Source organism: Solenopsis invicta, chromosome 6 (genome assembly GCF_016802725.1).
Source record: "Solenopsis invicta isolate M01_SB chromosome 6, UNIL_Sinv_3.0, whole genome shotgun sequence".
Taxonomy (NCBI): domain Eukaryota; kingdom Metazoa; phylum Arthropoda; class Insecta; order Hymenoptera; family Formicidae; genus Solenopsis; species Solenopsis invicta.
The window spans coordinates 16,688,358-16,707,209 of record NC_052669.1 but is presented as its reverse complement, the minus strand read 5'-3'; the positions used below and the strand labels follow the sequence as shown (position 1 = coordinate 16,707,209).

At 31.6% G+C, this 18,852-nt stretch overlaps 3 protein-coding genes across 8 annotated transcripts in view; 1 reads left to right on the top strand and 2 right to left on the bottom strand.

The window, feature by feature from the left end:
• Nucleotides 1-18,852, top strand: part of LOC113004714 (titin) — a 186,040-nt gene that overhangs the window by 142,865 nt on the left and 24,323 nt on the right. The gene's annotated exons all lie outside the window — the stretch shown is intronic.
• LOC120358143 lies at nucleotides 2,804-5,534 on the bottom strand. 2 transcript variants are annotated; one of them, XR_005575086.1, is made up of 6 exons: nucleotides 5,100-5,534; nucleotides 4,508-4,990; nucleotides 4,169-4,386; nucleotides 3,914-4,068; nucleotides 3,707-3,821; nucleotides 2,804-2,931 (listed from the first exon to the last, which is right to left on the bottom strand). XR_005575086.1 is itself a non-coding variant. In XM_039450994.1 (5 exons), exons 1-4 carry the CDS (start codon nucleotides 5,293-5,295, stop codon nucleotides 3,943-3,945), a joined length of 1,023 nt encoding a protein of 340 aa, XP_039306928.1. In that variant the 5' UTR covers nucleotides 5,296-5,534; the 3' UTR covers nucleotides 3,572-3,821; nucleotides 3,914-3,942. The 2 variants fall into 2 exon arrangements, 1 of the variants encoding a protein (XP_039306928.1); XM_039450994.1 differs by lacking the exon at nucleotides 2,804-2,931 and having other exon boundaries at nucleotides 3,572-3,821.
• LOC113006029 (ribonucleoside-diphosphate reductase large subunit) lies at nucleotides 8,716-9,969 on the bottom strand. Its single transcript, XM_039450995.1, has 2 exons — nucleotides 9,383-9,969; nucleotides 8,716-9,291 (listed from the first exon to the last, which is right to left on the bottom strand). Exons 1-2 carry the CDS (start codon nucleotides 9,481-9,483, stop codon nucleotides 9,111-9,113), a joined length of 282 nt encoding a protein of 93 aa, XP_039306929.1. The 5' UTR covers nucleotides 9,484-9,969; the 3' UTR covers nucleotides 8,716-9,110.

Genomic DNA, 18,852 nt, shown 5'->3' with positions numbered 1-18,852 from the left:
TGTCAATAGTCTACGCACAGTCTTGTGAAGTTTTTCTTTTTTACTAATACAATCGGACTCACGTAATCCGATAGCGATGGCTAAATTACACGCACTCACTTGCTCATTTGCTTTGTAACTGTCCCCCCCCCCTTCTCTCTCTCTCTCTCTCTCTCTCTCTCTCTCTCTCTCTCTCTCTCTCTCTCTCTCTCTCTTTCTCAAGCATCGCTAGACGTCTCGGTTGATAGACAGGTCCGTCATCTTTTAGTGTTATTGATATTTTTAAATCTATTTCTCGCGTCTTATTCGGTTTATAATTACGCACAAATTTTGCAAGTTTTTCTATGCTTCGATTCCGGGACGTGGGATAAATCAATATCATCATCGACATCTAGATCAATCTTCAAGATCTTTGGCAAATCATCGACACGCTCTGTCTCCGGTAATGGATTAATAACGATTTTTCCCGATTTTATTGTTAACTCTACTGAATTCAAAAAGTCGGTACCGACAAGCAAATCTTGATTTAACAACGTATCTTACACGATGCGCACAAGGATGGGATATTTGTGATCGTCTATTATTATTTTTGTGTTGAACCCTATTGTTGAATTTCCAGTCGCGCCCATGCCACGAAATCGAATCTCTTTTAACTTTAATTTCAGACAACCTAATCGAACATACGCACTAGCACGCAATAAACAAATGTCGCTTGCCGTATCTATGAGAGCAGTTAAGGGAATGCTAAAGCCGTCCTTTTTAGCAACTAAAAGCGATAATTTTCTGGCAAGCCGTTTTTTCTAATTGCATTTACAGATTTACAAATCCTTTTTCACAATTAAAGTATAAATAACAACGGACGCTAGAATTTTATAAGAAAAAAAAAAATTATAAAATTACAGTTTTGTTGTTGGCTTCTGGCGTTGACTTGTAGAAAATCTTCTTTGTATAAAATTTTCACACTTTACACGTATAAAACAAGTAGCGTCCGTTATAAAGTGGACATTAAAGAATAATATTGTGCTGTTAGAATTGAGCCTAGGTGCTTAATATAGAAGATTAACTTTCCAGAAAATTTTGTGTATACTTTGTATGTATTCTTGCGTGCGATATCGGTGGGAAAAGTCAAAAGAGCAGTAGATTAGTTCCTGGATGTTGCGATAGATGTCGTTATTTTAATCCTCTCTCTCTCTCTCTCTCTCTCTCTCTCTCTCTCTCTCTCTCTCTCTCTCTCTCATACATATACATACACACACATGCACGCACGTACGCACGCACACGCGCGCGCGCGCGCGTGTGTGTGTGTGTGTGTAACGTACAACGATAAATGTTTGTCACTTGTAGACTTTCAACAAAAGGAGAATAAGTTAAAAGGTTAGTGCCTTTCATTATGTTATATATTGAAGAAATTCGTGGATCATTAATTTTTTAGAGTTCTAGCTTTATTTTCAAAGAATCCTAATGATATAAACAATTTATTTATTTTTAAAAAAATGTTATCTTTGAAAAAAGCCCAATTTTGTAGTACATGCATTAGATGCTGACAGACTTTTGACAGTTCTGATAGTTCTGTGATAATTATCAAGTAGTTCTAAAGATATCCTAATACTTTCAAAAAAATTCTGATGATATAAACTTTTTTCTTTTTTTAAATTGTTATCTCTCAAAAGAGCCTAATTTTTGAGTGTAAGGCTGAGACGTTGGCCTATATACACGAAAATTCAGTGTTTTTGAATTATAACTATTTTTTAAAAGTAAACAAAAATTATTATTATCAGAACTCTTTGGAAAGTATTAAGATGCATTCAAAATTACTTGAAAAATATCACAAAACTCAAAACTTTAAAAAATCAGCCAGTGTCATATTCTTGTAGATTGGTTTTTCTTGGACGGAAGAAATTTTTTAATAAATAATTGATAATGTTCACCATCGGAATTCTTTGAAAGAATAAATGCTTTCAGAACTATGTGAGAATTATTTTTATTGTTGTGTGTAATTTTTAATTATAATGCACCGAACTCTCAAAATCTGAAAATCTCTTATTATGTTTCCACCCTGATAGCACAAAAAGATTTCTGCAACGTTGCAGGAACATTACATTGAAATCTTGAAACTATTTCAGTAACATTACGTAATGTCTCTGAGACGTCTCTGCAAGATTGCAGAAATGTCAAAATGTCCGCTTCGGTTACATTTGCAACATTGCAGAAATGTTACAAGAAACATTTCTGAAATATTACATAATGTTTCTTGCAAGATTTCTGCAATGTTACAAATTGGTTATGGAATGTCTCGGTAAGGTTGCTGCAATGTCTTTGGTTTCATTTCTAATATTACAGGTACGGAAAAAATAAATTAAGAAAATAGATATTAAATAATAATGATTTTATTTTTTATATTGATATATATATTAATAATGAAATTATAAAATATTTATAATATAATATATATAATAATAAAATAGTACAATATATAAATACTTTTTTCTCACGTAAATATCATTAACATGTGAATAATTATTCTATGAAATTAATGTGATAGTAAATAATATTGACAGTAGTAAATAAAAAGGAAAGATAAATGAAGTTAGTAAAAGAAAATAATTAAATAAAGTAAATAAAATAAAAAAGAAGCTTTAGAATTGTGGTTTCTTTTATGTACGTTATGTACGTTATCAAAATGTAATATTATCGTAACTTCCTTATATATTATCAATTATTTGTAGAATTAATTCTACAAATAATTGATAATATATAAGGAAGTTAAGATACTATTCTATTTTCGTTAATAAAAATGGACTTGTAACTGTGCCTTGCAATATTTTACAACTACGCTATTGCAATGGTCGCATATTGCTTACCTCATTTATAATTAAAAAGAAATATATATAAAATATGTATATAAGTTAAATATATTATTTGTCGTCATTTGCCGTCTTATTCTGATATTTACTAAAAATGAAATAATAAAATATATTAAAATTATTGATAGCATATAAATATAATACATATATATATATATATTTATATATATATATTTATATATATAATTTATTATTTGTTCAAAAGACTTGATAGTAAAAAATTGAAGCAAATGAGAAAAATACAAAGTTGAATAACTTTGTATTTCTAAAATGAAATAATTAAAGATTCAGTATTTAATTTTCTCATATATTCACTTTACTTCTAGATCGAACATCGGCCTTTAAAAATATATATAAATGTATTATAATTATATAGTAAATGTTATCATTTTTTTTCCATATATAAGTCGACTCCGCTTTCGACGAAAGATGGTGATGAAAGATGTTGAACCAATTAAAATTTAAACACTATCATATAAAAATATATATAGTATTTATATAATGTGTTTTATATGAATATGTTATTAAGTATTATAAAAGTTTCATTGTTACTTAAGTAACATTTAAAAATGCAATGTAAAATAAACGGTTCATTATTTCATTGATCAAAAAGCACGATCGACTAAAAAAAAATTAAATTATTAAGTCAACTTTGACGTTGATATATATTTTAGTTTTATATTTGGTTGAATGTGTATATATATATATATATTTTTTAAAGGCCGATTTTTTGTGTATAAACTTCGTTTTTATATTAAGTTATTAATAAATCCAATTATACAGCAAATTTGTAGAAAATTAACATTATATTGTTCAATATCTTTCAAAAATTTATTAATTTAATCCAATTTCTAAAAACTTACGTTTTCTTTGGTTCGAGGCTGCGTTCATATCTTAATGTGGCTTGTACGAGCCATTTAGATATGTTTTGTATCATGTCTTTGTCAGTTACTTTATCGTCCGTAATAAGCACAGCTCCTATTAACATATTTATTAATCATATTTATATTTTTAATATTGTATTAATAAACTCTCTCTCTCTAAAAATAATTTAATATCTCGAAACTTACGCATAATACATTTCGAAAGCAGCAGATCCTTAAATCCCATTTTCTTTAATTTTCCAGCTGTATTGTATTGCTAACTCATTTGCGATTGATCTTTTTAAAATGTTTATAATCAATTCGTGACTGTCACGTCCTCCGATTCTATTAAATGAAATTGCCTAGAAAAATTATAATTTATTACTTCTCAGTTTGAAAAATTTTACCAGAATCATTGATGCTGGGTGTACATTTAAAGAAATATGTTGGAAAAATATTTACCATTTGTTCGAAAAAATCTTGATTTTCGAGGTCCTTCTCCATGTTTTGTAATTCCTCGTTAGTTTTTAAGGGTAGAGTTACAAGTTCTTGCAAAACTGATATTTCTTTATTCTTTTGGGTAATATTTTGATTTTCTTCTACTTTGCAGAGACGATCATCTATTGAATTTAATTTTGCCAATGTTTGGTTTAATCGTCTCAATATTTCAGGCTGAATATCTAGAAAAAGTAGAAATATTTTTGAATACATACATAATAATTGCTATCGTACTATAAAAAATAAGTAATTTTGTTAGTGTTAATATAATATATGAAATATATAATTTTGTATAGTATTAACTTTTGCCTGGAGTGCCTACTAAAGTGGATGAGGACTCTTTGTTCATATTTTTTTTACAAAAGAGTTCTTCACTTCGTAGATCTTCGTTTTGTATTACTTTTATGTTTGTAGTGTCTCGAGTGGCTAACAAAGTAGATGAGGACTCTTTGTTCATATTTTTTTTAGAAAAAAGTTCTTCGCTTTGCAGATCTTTGTTTTGTGTTACTTTTGTGTTTGTTGGTTCATTAGCAATAAATGATTTCAGCAACGGAGGCGGTGGTGTTGCAAATGTTCTTATTTTCTCAGTCACTTCTTTTTCAGGAACAGTGTTATTGTTTTGATCGCTGTCATCAGAACCTGATGAAGGATATACAAAATTATCATTTTTAAATGTCTTTTTTTTGCGTGCTGTACGTTTGTGACGTGAAATGTCGATGTCGGAAGTATCCAAGTCGGAATATTCTTGGGCAAGTTTTACTTTTTCAATTCCTGACTCATATGTACCTGCAAAAATTAATTGAGAATACAATCTATAAAATCGCAACATTTTATTATATTAATAAATGTTATTTATTGACGTAAATTAAAGTTGTCGCAAAATAAATTTACTCACTTGACGTTCCAAAAATGCGCAGAATTTTATGAGTAGTCCAGGTGCAATCAGGACTAGTTTTTGCGATAATTGTTTTCCGAATTTTCTGTTCGCTCATATAAGGCGGCCAGTGACACATTGTATTATCATTAAAAATCCACGATGAAGGCACCAATTGGAGTCCGTCATCAAAAAGTGCAATTGTAAATTCCGACATTTTTGATAAATATCCTATAAATATCCTAAAAACTAATTAAAATAAATGAATACATTTTTCTATACAAAACGTATTACGTAATTGATTTCGGATTTTCTTGTCGGAATTTTGCTACAGCAATTTAATATGAGCAACTAAAAAAAATTAATTTAACATTAATTTAAATTATCTTGTATAATAATAATAGTAAATAAAAGGAAAAGATAAATAAAGTTAATGAAAGTAAATAAGTAAATAAAAAAAGGAAATAAAATAAAAAAGAAGCTTTAGAATTGTCGTTTTTTAATGTATGTAATGAAACTATAATTTTATCGTAATTTTCGTATATATTATTAATTATCAAGTATTTGTAGAATTAATTGAAATCCATTATATTTTAAATATTATATTAGATGTTATCCTAGCTACATTATTTAACAATTTACTATGAGCATATTTTATATTAAAGAAATGTAAAGTCAGATTTTTTAAAAATTAATAAAATAAATTTTACGTGTGTATGATAGGAAACACAATACTTAAATTATTTTTATAAGGCATTTTCCACATTTTAGCTTGAATTTTTTCGCATGGCCATACACGTATGCGATTCTCTTCAGTCACAATTTGTATATTAAATGTACTTGATTCGCAAGGTACCAAGCACAGATTTTTAATACGTTTTAATTTTTTACCAATAATTAATTTTTTAGAATCTTCAGATTTTACAAAATTTAAAACTAAAATTACATTTCCATTTTCTAAAAGTATACAATTATTTTGTTGATTAGCGCAGTGAATTGAGTATGAATTAGTCTGAAGTATTTTGAATTGAGAAACAACATTATATCCGTCTGTGAGAGGTCCGGCTTTGTGAGATTTTTTGAAACTCATGTTATTATAACAGTTAATGGAATTTAAGGTCTTAAAACCCAACATTTCTATTTCGGCGTACCGTTTTACTAATTGCTGAAGAGGTTTATCTGGTTTACGAATCAGTGTTTTAATATATGTCATGTGATTTTCAAACGGAAATGCACTAAACTCATTTACAGAACCGTGCTTTTTAACGTCTGTACAAATATGTAACAAATTGTGAATATTATGAGAAACGTATTACTCACCATAAATTTGAGTAAATGAATTAACAAAATATTCTAATAAACTTTGCGCATAGTCTACATTAACAATATGTTTTGAAAGAATTGGGCTTGTAAGAATAGTCATTGCAACATGTAAACTTAAAAAATTTAAATAAATTTCTTTTCTTAAAATATTTTTTAGTACGACCGGACCAGTATATAAAAGGAATTGGCGAAATCTTCCATAGTCTAAAATCTTTCAAAGATCTCGGTCTTCGATGATACTCAGAAGGCACTATGTTTCGTAAATTAATTAATGCGTCTGATATCATTTGTTTCATATAATTCGAAAGTTTCACTGAATTTGGTCCAATATGCCAAAGTAAAATTAGTTTTTTGACAACTCCTAAACACACTAAATGCATATAATCCAGCGGTACGTCTGTTACAGGTTTAAAATTAGGAATTCTGTTTAATATTGTTTCTCCTATCTGATGATCATACTTATAATTTCTAAAATCTTCGTCAGTTCTTAAAGCAAAATTTTCTGTAGGAAAACATACTCGTCCGTTAATGTACTTTCCTTGAATAGTGCACTTCGTACAACTATTATATCCATTATGGTTTTTAATATTTAAAATAAAAGACTTAGCTGGGGTGTCACATATTAACCCATGGATCTTAATTTCAACTCTTTGTCCGTCATCATTAATTAATGGATTATTTATTACTAAAATTGCTTCATCGACAAATTGTTGCAAGAAGAGATTATTATTTGCAGGTTTTGCTTCGCCATAGTATGCCCCAACAATATATACCGATTTCGTAACAGAATTCGAACATAATATAGGCCACAAAGAAGCATTACCAGATTTCGTAATCGGCATAATTGTATTATAAATTATACATACACTTTTCCGAGAAGTTTTCCTAGCACGCGTCAAATGGAAAATGCTGTATATGTTCGCTACTAATACCAATAGATTTATAATAAATTTGGTTTCAATAAATCTCAACTTTTTGTTCTCCTTTGAATCGACTCTCTGTATAGAACAATAAAGACCTGGAACGATATAACATAAGTTGTTACTTTAAAAAAAATTGTAACAATAAAAATCCAGAGTAATGACAAATTGAAAAAATGAGAAAAATAAATACGTTTATACTTCAATTATTTAGTTTAATTAATTTTAGAATAAATCGTTCAATTTTTAAATAAATAGAAAATTTTGTCCAACTTCAAAAATTTGTATATAAAAAAATTATAGTTCTGCATATTTTCATATTGAACAGGTTACTTCTAAATAAAAATATACGTGATGTCTTTGAACTCATTGTCAATGCAGTGCCAAAATAATAAAAAGCGTTAAACAACACTTGCTTCAAATCATGTTTTTTTTGCGAAATGTCATTTATGAAATGGGTAAAACTGATAAAAGACAATGTAAACGACATTTTCTCTATCTTTTCTATAAATGTGTAATATGGAAGACAGAGAAATATGTGTTCACATCATTTTATCGCAGTCAGTGTATGAGTCAATGCATTAACAAAATACTTAATCTATTCTGCGTATTCTTATGAGAATCCTTCCTCGTGGTAACTCACAATTTATTTAGTCTTAATTCATATAATACTGATGCAACAATAATCGTCAGTCGCCACGCGGCACGATCGTCCTCAAGAGATATTTATTAAAAAGAACAGCGATCGAACGATCGTCCTCGATCCTGCCGTACGCCACATTCGCCATCTGTTGGCGACTTGGACCGCTCGCTGTTACTAAGGGGAACCCCTTGTGAGACACTATACTGAGGGCGCGCGATTTAATTTTAAATTGTTGCTTATAATATTATTTCTATAATATGAAAGTTACTTAAACATTTGGAAAGCTTGAAATTGAGAGCTCGAGACCACCATCTGACTTTATAATGAGGAATTTATATGGTATAGTGAATATTTTTATATGATAAAAGTTGTAGAATTCTTTCTAATGAGAGAGAATATATAATGATGTACGATATATTAAAATAATTTTACAAATTATACAAGTTATGTCAGTGTAAAGTTTTAAAAGCAAATACTTCCTTTTTAGTTTCGACCGCACTTTAGCGATTGATGTGTAACATGTTGGCATCTGATTTTAAAATGAGAGTCGGAAGTTAGCCACACTGCAGGGCCGAAATTGAAAAAATTGTATTCGCTTGCAAAACTTTAAACCAACATAACTTGTATAATTGGTAAAATAATTTTGTTATACTGTACATTATTATACTTATTAGAAATAACGGTACCATTTTTATCATATAAAAATATTTATTTTACCATGCAAAAGTTTATGCATATCTCTCCATTCTTTAATATAGATAATTTTTTTAAGTGATCATTGTAGTACTCACAATAGAGTTCAGGAGAAAATAAACTGAAGAAAAATGAGCTGAAGCTATCCGACAAAGAATTGCGCACTCCGTGTTTAGCAATTTTTACCTTCAAAATATCCAAAATTCCATAAATTTGTTGGTTTCACATTCCACATGTCGTACTAGAAAATGTACAAAAAGAATTTTACATGTTCCAGATGTAAATAATTCCTAACAATTAATAGATAATTGAAAAATATTTATCTTAGATACATACACCTTTACTAACTGGACTGCCTTTATATGACTCATAAGGACCTTTCTCGGTAATTATTTCGCAACTTGTTTCTAAAGCGCCATAATAAAGTCTCAAAAATTTGGACGTTGAGTTCGTTTATAGCTTTGTGCTCAGATTCTGATGGTTTGATGTGCGATTACAATGATCTTTAAAAACTATATATGGCACTCCTGTTTTGAATTGTATTTGAATAATGAAAAGCCTCATCAACTCTCTGGCTTTAATTTGTCTTCGAGACGTACAATACAGATGAGAGAACCTGTTTTTTTTTTCATATCTAAATATGACAGAGAAATATATTCTTTTCATAAATTATATAAGCTCCAGTAGTGTAATTTTCAATAATATTTGAAATACATATCAATTACCTGGTATACAAAGCTTCAAATTCATTACCCCAAGCTTCAATTAATTCAGGACACTCATACAGACACATTAGATTAGATACATAATCATAAACGCATAACATATGCTTTTGCTCTCAAAACTGCTCCTCGCCTATAAAATAATTGTTTAAAATATATTTTTCTGTGTATTTAAGAATCGTGCAAAAGGAAATAATAATAAAAGATAACATTGAAACAATGTCTCACCACTAAGAAGGATCTTCTTTCGCCAATCCTATATCCACCTTTTTTTTATGACCGTGTACCAGTAAGCGTGATTCTTTTGTATCCAAAAAGACTTTGTCTTGCCTTATTTCGAATGGTTGCACACACACACTTAACACTTAATCCCGCCGCACGTCAAAACGCAGATAAAATATATTTGTTCAACGCAGTTCAACGTTTACAAGGTTATAGGTTATAGGCATCGATCACGCGCGCGGTAGATCGCAGCGCAGTACGGCTTGATTTTGCAATAATATATGATATGCGCGCGCATTTATCAGTTGAGACATTTCAGAAATCTCTTTGAAAGTTACATTTGCAATGTTGCAAAATATTACATTGCAAAAACCTTCAAATGTAAGGTTTTAATCAAGATGCTTGTAGAAATATCCCAATTATGATATTTCAAAAAAAATGGTCTCAGAGACATTACAAATGTAATGATATACAATTGAGACATTGAAACATCCCTGCAACATAACTGAAACTTTATGTGCTATCAGGGCACGGATATATCTTTCTTAGATGTTAAAAATATTTTGTTTGACAATTAATAATATTAATATTTATAACTCTTTAAAGAATAATTAAATACATTTAATACATGAGATACATTTTCTAATGCATATTAGCATTTGGGAAAACCATTCTGCATCTTACTTTTGTTTACATGAAAACAATAAAAATAATTAAAAATTTTAAAAACCATGGTTATCGCCAGAAATCTTTCTATAACTAATATAGAACTATAGATCTTTCAAAACTAAGCAAAAATTATGGCAGAAACTTTCGCAGGACTAAGACTGAGGTTGCGTGAACCTAGCATCTCATTTTGTCCTTATATTATACACTACTCAAAAGAAAATAGGGAACACTTTCCAGACACCAAAAATTAGGCTATTTTCAAATAACTGTAACTCGGTGAAAAATCATCGTAGATAAAAAATAAAAAAAGCATTTTGAAGCTTGAAGATCCAACGCTCTATCAGCAGATTTTCAAAATTCTTTTAATTTCCTTGTCTTATGCAGTAAAAAAGCACACCCTGTTTTGTTCCTTAAAATTTCGTATTTTTGACACTTTGCAGCTCGACCAACAAATTTTTTTCGAACAATTCAAGTAAAGCTTCATAAACTACAACATTTTGCCTACAAAACGCTTTTTTTAAAATTTCTCTACGATTTTTTTTGACCGAGTTACGCTACTTTGAAGCTAAACCCGCATTTTTTACAAATGATATCCGTACTCCGTGAAAAATCATCGTAGACAAAAAATCAAAAAACCATTTTAAAGCTCGAAGTTCCAGCTTTAACATGCTGTTAATGGTTTTCAAAAATTTTTTCAATTTCTTAGTACTATGCCCCAAAAAAGATACACTGTTTTTTCCTTAAAATAACGTATTTTTAACAGCCTGTAGCTCAATAAAAAAATTTTTCTCGACAAATCCAATGCAAGTGCCATAAAGTATGACATTTTCTCTACAAAATGCTTTTTTTAAAGTTTTCTCTACGATTTTTTTTGACCGAGTTACAAGACTTTGAAGATATACATTTTTTACAGTACATTTTTCCGAAAAATGACGTCTACCGCCGACATTAGCATTAACCAATGTGCACCACGTGGAGGTTGTCGGTCGGATTTTTGCACATCGTGTGTGTGTGAGTGTGTGTGTGTGTGTGTGTGTGTGTGTGTGTGTGTGTGTGTGTGTGTGTGTGTGTGTGTATGTATGTATCACAGCAGAGATAAGGACCCCGCAGTTCGTCACTTCTGCAGTATGTAATGACTCCAAACCCTCTCTGCTGTGTGTGTATGCGCTCGCGCGCATGAGAGTTCAATAGTGTGTATTTCCTCCTCTCTGATCAATTACTGCTTGCAAGCGTTCTCACATATTTATACATCTTGCAATACGATCTTGCGGAATGTTGTGCCAAATTTCCGTTAAAATTTCTCCCAATTCTTCTAAATTTCGCGGGTGTTCCTCGCGACGCCTTAATCGTCGTTCCATTTCATCCCAAATGTGCTCGATTGGATTTAAGTCCGGGCTATTGGCGGGATGATTTAACAGTCTAATTGCGTGTCGTTGAAAAAAACGTCGCGTTATATTCGCCGTATGAGGTCGAGCGTTGTCCTGCATAAAAATAAAGTTCCGACAGGTTCGATTTAATAGCAAAACGTGTGGTCGTAGAATATCGTTGATATAACGAACACCCGTCATTGCCGGAGGTGGCAGGATCACTAGATCACTTCGTCTTGTAAGTGATATACACCCCCACACCATCACGGAACCGCCGTTGTAGGATCGTATTGGCATAACGCAACGTCGATCATAGCGTTCATTTCGTCGATGCCAAGTACGTATACGAGCATCATTGCCATAAAGGCAAAAACATGATTCGTCGGAGAAATATACATTTCTCCAATCCTGTGAACTGTAAACATATAGTCGTCTTAGTCTAAAAAAATCTCTTTTTAGACAAAGATGACCATATGTAAACATTGCATGCTCAATACAATAAAATTTTGTTTAGTACGCCGGCGATTCTCGCAGTGTGATAAGCGACACGGAATTTTCAAAATGCCGCGTAGACATTTATCGGCCGTAGAAGTTGCACGCATAATTGCGCTTTTGCAACAAGGTTTTAGTATGCGTTATGTGGCGCAAGATATTGGTGCATCTGTGTCCGTAGTGAGTAGAGCTTGGTTACGATATCAAGACACGGGAAATTACACGAGACGTGAAGGTAGTGGTCGTTCTCGATTAACGACAAATAGACAAGATCGAGCCATTGTTCGTTATGCATTAGAAAGACGAATAATTACCGCAAGAAACATTCGTAATGACATTCATTTGCGCCATGTGTGCGAACAAACAATTCGCAACCGTTTGAGAGAAGCCGGTCTTCGTTCTCGTGTTCGTGCACAAGTACCAAGACTCACACTCGTACATCGCCAAGTACGTTATCAATTTGCGCGCGATCACATAAATTGGACCGCTAGGGATTGGAGAAATGTATATTTCTCCGACGAATCACGTTTTTGCCTTTATGGCAATGATGCTCGTATACGTACTTGGCGTCGACGAAATGAACGCTATGATCGACGTTGCGTTATGCCAATACGATCCTACAACGGCGGTTCCGTGATGGTGTGGGGGTGTATATCACTTACAAGACGAAGTGATCTAGTGATCCTGCCACCTCCGGCAATGACGGGTGTTCGTTATATCAACGATATTCTACGACCACACGTTTTGCTATTAAATCGAACCTGTCGGAACTTTATTTTTATGCAGGACAACGCTCGACCTCATACGGCGAATATAACGCGACGTTTTTTTCAACGACACGCAATTAGACTGTTAAATCATCCCGCCAATAGCCCGGACTTAAATCCAATCGAGCACATTTGGGATGAAATGGAACGACGATTAAGGCGTCGCGAGGAACACCCGCGAAATTTAGAAGAATTGGGAGAAATTTTAACGGAAATTTGGCACAACATTCCGCAAGATCGTATTGCAAGATGTATAAATATGCGAGAACGCTTGCAAGCAGTAATTGATCAGAGAGGAGGAAATACACACTATTGAACTCTCATGCGCGCGAGCGCATACACACACAGCAGAGAGGGTTTGGAGTCATTAAATACTGCAGAAGTGTCGAACTGCGGGGTCCTTATCTCTGCTGTGATACATACATACACACACACACACACACACACACACACACACACACACACACACACACACACCACTCACACACACGATGTGCAAAAATCCGACCGACAACCTCCACGTGGTGCACATTGGATAATGCTAATGTCGGCGGTAGACGTCATTTTTCGGAAAAATGTACTGTAAAAAATGTATATCTTCAAAGTCTTGTAACTCGGTCAAAAAAAATCGTAGAGAAAACTTTAAAAAAAGCATTTTGTAGAGAAAATGTCATACTTTATGGCACTTGCATTGGATTTGTCGAGAAAAATTTTTTTATTGAGCTACAGGCTGTTAAAAATACGTTATTTTAAGGAAAAAACAGTGTATCTTTTTTGGGGCATAGTACTAAGAAATTGAGAAAATTTTTGAAAACCATTAACAGCATGTTAAAGCTGGAACTTCGAGCTTTAAAATGGTTTTTTGATTTTTTGTCTACGATGATTTTTCACGGAGTACGGATATCATTTGTAAAAAATGCAGGTTTAGCTTCAAAGTAGCGTAACTCGGTCAAAAAAAATCGTAGAGAAATTTTAAAAAAAGCATTTTGTAGGCAAAATTTTGTAGTTTATGAAGCTTTACTTGAATTGTTCGAAAAAAATTTGTTGGTCGAGCTGCAAAGTGTCAAAAATACGAAATTTTAAGGAACAAAACAGGGTGTGCTTTTTTGCTGCATAAGACAAGGAAGTTAAAAGAATTTTGAAAATCTGCTGATAGAGCGTTAAAGTTGGATCTTCAAGCTTCAAAATGCTTTTTTTATTTTTTATCTACGATGATTTTTCACCGAGTTACAGTCATTTGAAAATAGCCTAATTTTTGGTGTCTGGAAAGTGTTCCCTATTTTCTTTTGAGTAGTGTATAATTATGTTTTTTTTCTTTAATGACCCGAACTATTTGTTTATACTATTAGGAATTATAAAACTATTAAAAATAAAGGCAGAACTCTCAAAAATTATTGATCTACGAATTTTCTACGAAATACTACGCTTCACATGCTTCCGTCATTGATTTCTTCTCCATCGAAAAAGAAGTGTTGCAACTTTTTAGCTCCTAACTGTACATGTCTCTTAGTAGCGCGGAGAAAATCGGGAAGTGGGAAAAAAAGTAGTGGAGCGCACTACGATAATGAGTACTTCTCGCTTGACGCGATCGAGAGAAAAAGCATGATACGAGGTGATCATGATGGAAGGATTACATGGTGTGTGCAGTTTGCAAGCATCTCTCTCCAATTTTTGCCCTCTCACTCATTTTCTGAACGTGAAACCCGCAGGTGTATCAATTCCATAAAGTTGTTACAACTGAATGTGGTTGTCTTCGTTGCACCCACGTCATTTAATATTCTATCGGTCTCTTTTTATCGTATACGTGCGTGAATATTTGTACTTATCGTATAATTATACGATTGCACTTATCGTATAATTATAATAAAATGTACATTGGATTTGACATAAATAACGTAGGGAAGATGTCGATAATTTTGAAAAAAAAATGTTAAGACCTATCTCCACTGCTAAAACTAGGTGCGACTTTTTGGGCTAAGAACTGTGTCATCAATTAGCTTGTCGCTTTTTCGTAAAAGCTAAACGTTGATTGGTTACAAACTTTTTGATCTGAGAACTCGGACCGATTTCTAGCATCGCGGGCTTTTATAAATAAACTTTTGTAATCAAAAAATATCGTAATATTATTCCAATTTCTAAGAACTGGTTTCAAAATCTCCTGTTTGTGACCAGTTCAGTACCAACCGTTTGATTATTTCTGGTCAATTTTATTTAACGACAACTACGATATGTAAGATAATAATAAAGTATATAAACGTAAGATAATATTAAAAGAAAAAAACTAATATAATAAAAGATAATAATAAACAACTTTTATTTTATATAAAAAGAACTCTAATATATTTAAACCAATGGTTTTGCGCTTATGTTATAAATCATAATATAATCATAAGAATTTGCATTATATTATAATAAATTAATGTTAACGTTACGGCTGAAGAAGGTCAGGTAAAATCGCAACGTACCGTACTCGCAATCTTGTTGGATTTTAATAAATTAATTAAATTAATAACCGTCTTGCTCGTTTACGGCCTCTAATATATTTTCATGTAACAGTCAAAATAAATAATAAATATCTTACGTAAATCAATGCGTGTCCATAATACAAAAAGTGATTACACCTATTAAAGGAAATACCGTATATATGATTTATTTACAATTTATGTTGTTTTTTTTGCAAACTTAATTTTTTTCATTTCTTACTTTCATCTTTTTGAACATATTTTTTATTTATTTCCCTACTCGTATATAAGTACAAGTTCGTATCAAACATTAATTGTAATATTTTATCAAGAATGCATTGATAGTATTAGATATTTTCTTTAACAAGTAAAATTACCTTTTGTATTACATAATTTTCTTGAGAAAAGTAGTCACCATGAAAATTTATAAAGCATTTTTCAACAATTTTACTAATATGAATTAATTCATCAGAAGGATACATTAGGTACCCTTTAGAGACATAATGATATGTATCAGGTACCAGAGAAAAGGACACAACAAACATATAGCAGGGTGTGACAAAGATGCAATCATAACAGTTGTAACAACCTAATATTATCAAACATTTAGTTTTTCCTAGTTGGCCAACCTCGCGTAGCTCGACGCGAAAAAGGGGCGTGGTTTCCGAGTTTTGCACACACCAAGTAATCCTTCCATCATGCGAAGTGATACTGAAAGCAACTGCCCCGTGTCCTTCGGCATTATGCGATTGAGATATCACAATATTTGGTCGCGCGCCGTTATAATTTTAGCATAAAAGAAATTTACAAAGAACGTCAATTTTGATTGATAAAATAAGTATCAACGGCTTCTATTAGACGGTATTGGTGTAGAGCGTCAATTTTAATTAATAAAATAAATACCAAAGGCGTCTATTTCGACGGTACTGGTATAAGCGGCAAATTTTAATTGATAAAATAAGTACCAACGACGTCTATTAGATGATAATGGTATAGAGCGTCAATTTTAATTGATAAAATAAATACCAACGGCATCTATTCGACGGTACTGGTATAGAGCGTCAATTTTGATTGATAACATAAACACCAAAGGCGTCTACTCGACGGTACTAGTGAAATAAATACTAAGGGCGTTATTGGCACCCTCACTGCGCAGCCTGCTCCTAACTAAGCAACCGCTTGGCGGTTGCCGCACGTGGTGGATAGAGAAAGTACGCGCTTGTTCGCCAAATACTAATTTTACTAATTTTTATCTTGATAACTATGGCGAATTTTGAAAAATGATAAAGGACTTTTTTTTCTGTATCTAAATATAGAGGGTGTCAGGTAAAGTTCAGTTATGCTCTCGTGGGTTGATATAGCAAGTCAAATTGACAAGGAAATTAACAAAAATGTTTGCAGATTAAAACAAACTTTTAATATGCTGTAGTACAGATAAAAATAAGGGACACGTATTTTTTTATACGTGGCCATACGCACTTTAAGGGGATGAAACACCTTTTTGAAGAAAATCGGTTTTTTTCTTTTGAAGCAAATACTATAAGAGATAGAAAAAAATGTTTTGAATGAAAGTTAAATGGCTTGAAAAGTAGTTTATAACAGCGGGGAAAAAAATTTTTTAATTTTTTTAATTTTTTTTTCTACCACTTACCTATTTTTTTCAAAATTTTTATTTTTTTTATAAGCAAAATAAAGCTTATTTTATTACAAATTTAACGGTATATGATAAAGTTACGAAATTCCCATTTTCCAAAAATAATTAAAAACTTCTTTATACGCACGGTACGCGCACCCGTCCGCGCGTTCGTGCGCTACGGAAGTGACTCCCTCCGATTTCGACGTGCCTTTAATTAATATTGTACAAATTAAAATAAAGGACACGTATTTTTTTACACGTGCCCTAAAACACTTTTAAGGGTGAAACACCCCTTTGAAAAAAATCGGGTTTTTTCTTTTGAAGCGTGTATCGTCGAAACTGTATGAGATAGAGAAAAATGTTCTCAATAAAAGTTGAATGCATGTTTTTCTTGCATAAGATGACAAAAACATTCCGAGGACAATCTGTGTCTAACATGAAAACGCAGACATCGAGAAAAACATTTACTACAAAATAAAACGACATTACACTGAAGAATAACAACAATTACGGTGTTGTAAGACATTAATTTTTTGTTTGGAAAATAATATGTAACTAATATAAGTTAAACATTTATTTACTGGTCTACATAATTTGACTAGAATATTTGTTCTCTTCAACATTTTACAGATAAGGAGACTTGGATTACAAAAAATTATTACTCACACATTTTATACCTTCACTATCTAACGGCAGCTCATCAAGTAACAACAAGAAAACTAACATAAAACTAATTCAAAAATTAGTTAGAAATTTCATCTTTTACACTGCATTTATACAATTCAATTAATGTGTTTATTAAATTTGATTAGTGTTGAAATATGCACAACCACGCTACTGGCGCGTGCACTTTGGGTCATTTTCTTACATACGTGACTCTTGAATCTATACATGTCAATACTGCCAAAACGTAAACATTCTATTTCAAGATAGGAAATGACCCAAAGTGCACGCACCAGTAGCATGGTTATGCATATTTCAATACTAATCAAATTTAATAAACACATTAATTAAATTGTATATATGCAGTATAAAAGATGAAATTTCTAACTAATTTTTGAATTTGTTTTATGTTAGTTCTCTTGTTGTTAGTTGATGAGCTGGCGTTAGATAGTGAAGGTATGAAATGTGTGAGTAATAATTTTTTGTAATCCAAGTCTCCTTATCTGTAAAATGTTGAAGAGAACAAATATTTTAGTCGAAACATGTAGACCAATAAATAAATGTTTAACTTATATTAGTTACATATTATTTTCTAAACAAGAAATTAATGTCTTACAACACCGTAATTGTTGTTATTCTTCAGTGTAATGTCGTTTTATTTTGTAGTAAATGTTTTTCTCGATGTCTGCGTTTTCATGTTAGATACAGACTGTTCTCGAAATGTTTCTTTCATCTTATGCAAGAAAAACATGCATTCAACTTTTATTGAGAACATTTTTCTCTATCTCTTATAGCTTCGACGATACACGCTTTGAAAGAAAAAACCCGATTTTCTTTAAAGGAGTGTTTCACCCTTAAAAGTGTATTAGGGCACGTATAAAAAAATACGTGTCCTTTATTTTAATCTGTACAATATATTAAAGGCACGTCGAAATCGAAGGGAGTCACTTCCGTAGCGCACGAACGCGCGGACGGGTGCGCGCACCGTGCGTATAGAAAGGTTTTTAATTATTTTTGAAAAATGAGAATTTTGTATCGTAACTTTATCATATACCGTTGAATTCGTAATAACATAAGCTTTATTTTGCTTATAAAAAAAATAAAAATTTTGAAAAAAATAGATAAGTGGTGGAAAAAGGTATTAAAAAAAAAAAAATTTTTTTTTTCGTTGTTATAAATTACTCTTCAAGCCATT

Coding starts and splice junctions, on each gene's coding strand:
- LOC120358143 (XM_039450994.1), bottom strand. CDS start 5,295: ATGTCGGAATTTACAATTGCACTTTTTGATGACGGACTCCAATTGGTG. Junction 4,991..5,099: donor GCGCATTTTTGGAACGTCAA/GTGAGTAAATTT, acceptor TAATTTTTGCAG/GTACATATGAGTCAGGAATT. Junction 4,387..4,507: donor AGTAGGCACTCCAGGCAAAA/GTTAATACTATA, acceptor TACTTTTTCTAG/ATATTCAGCCTGAAATATTG.
- LOC113006029 (XM_039450995.1), bottom strand. CDS start 9,483: ATGTTATGCGTTTATGATTATGTATCTAATCTAATGTGTCTGTATGAG. Junction 9,292..9,382: donor TTTGAAGCTTTGTATACCAG/GTAATTGATATG, acceptor TGTCATATTTAG/ATATGAAAAAAAAAACAGGT.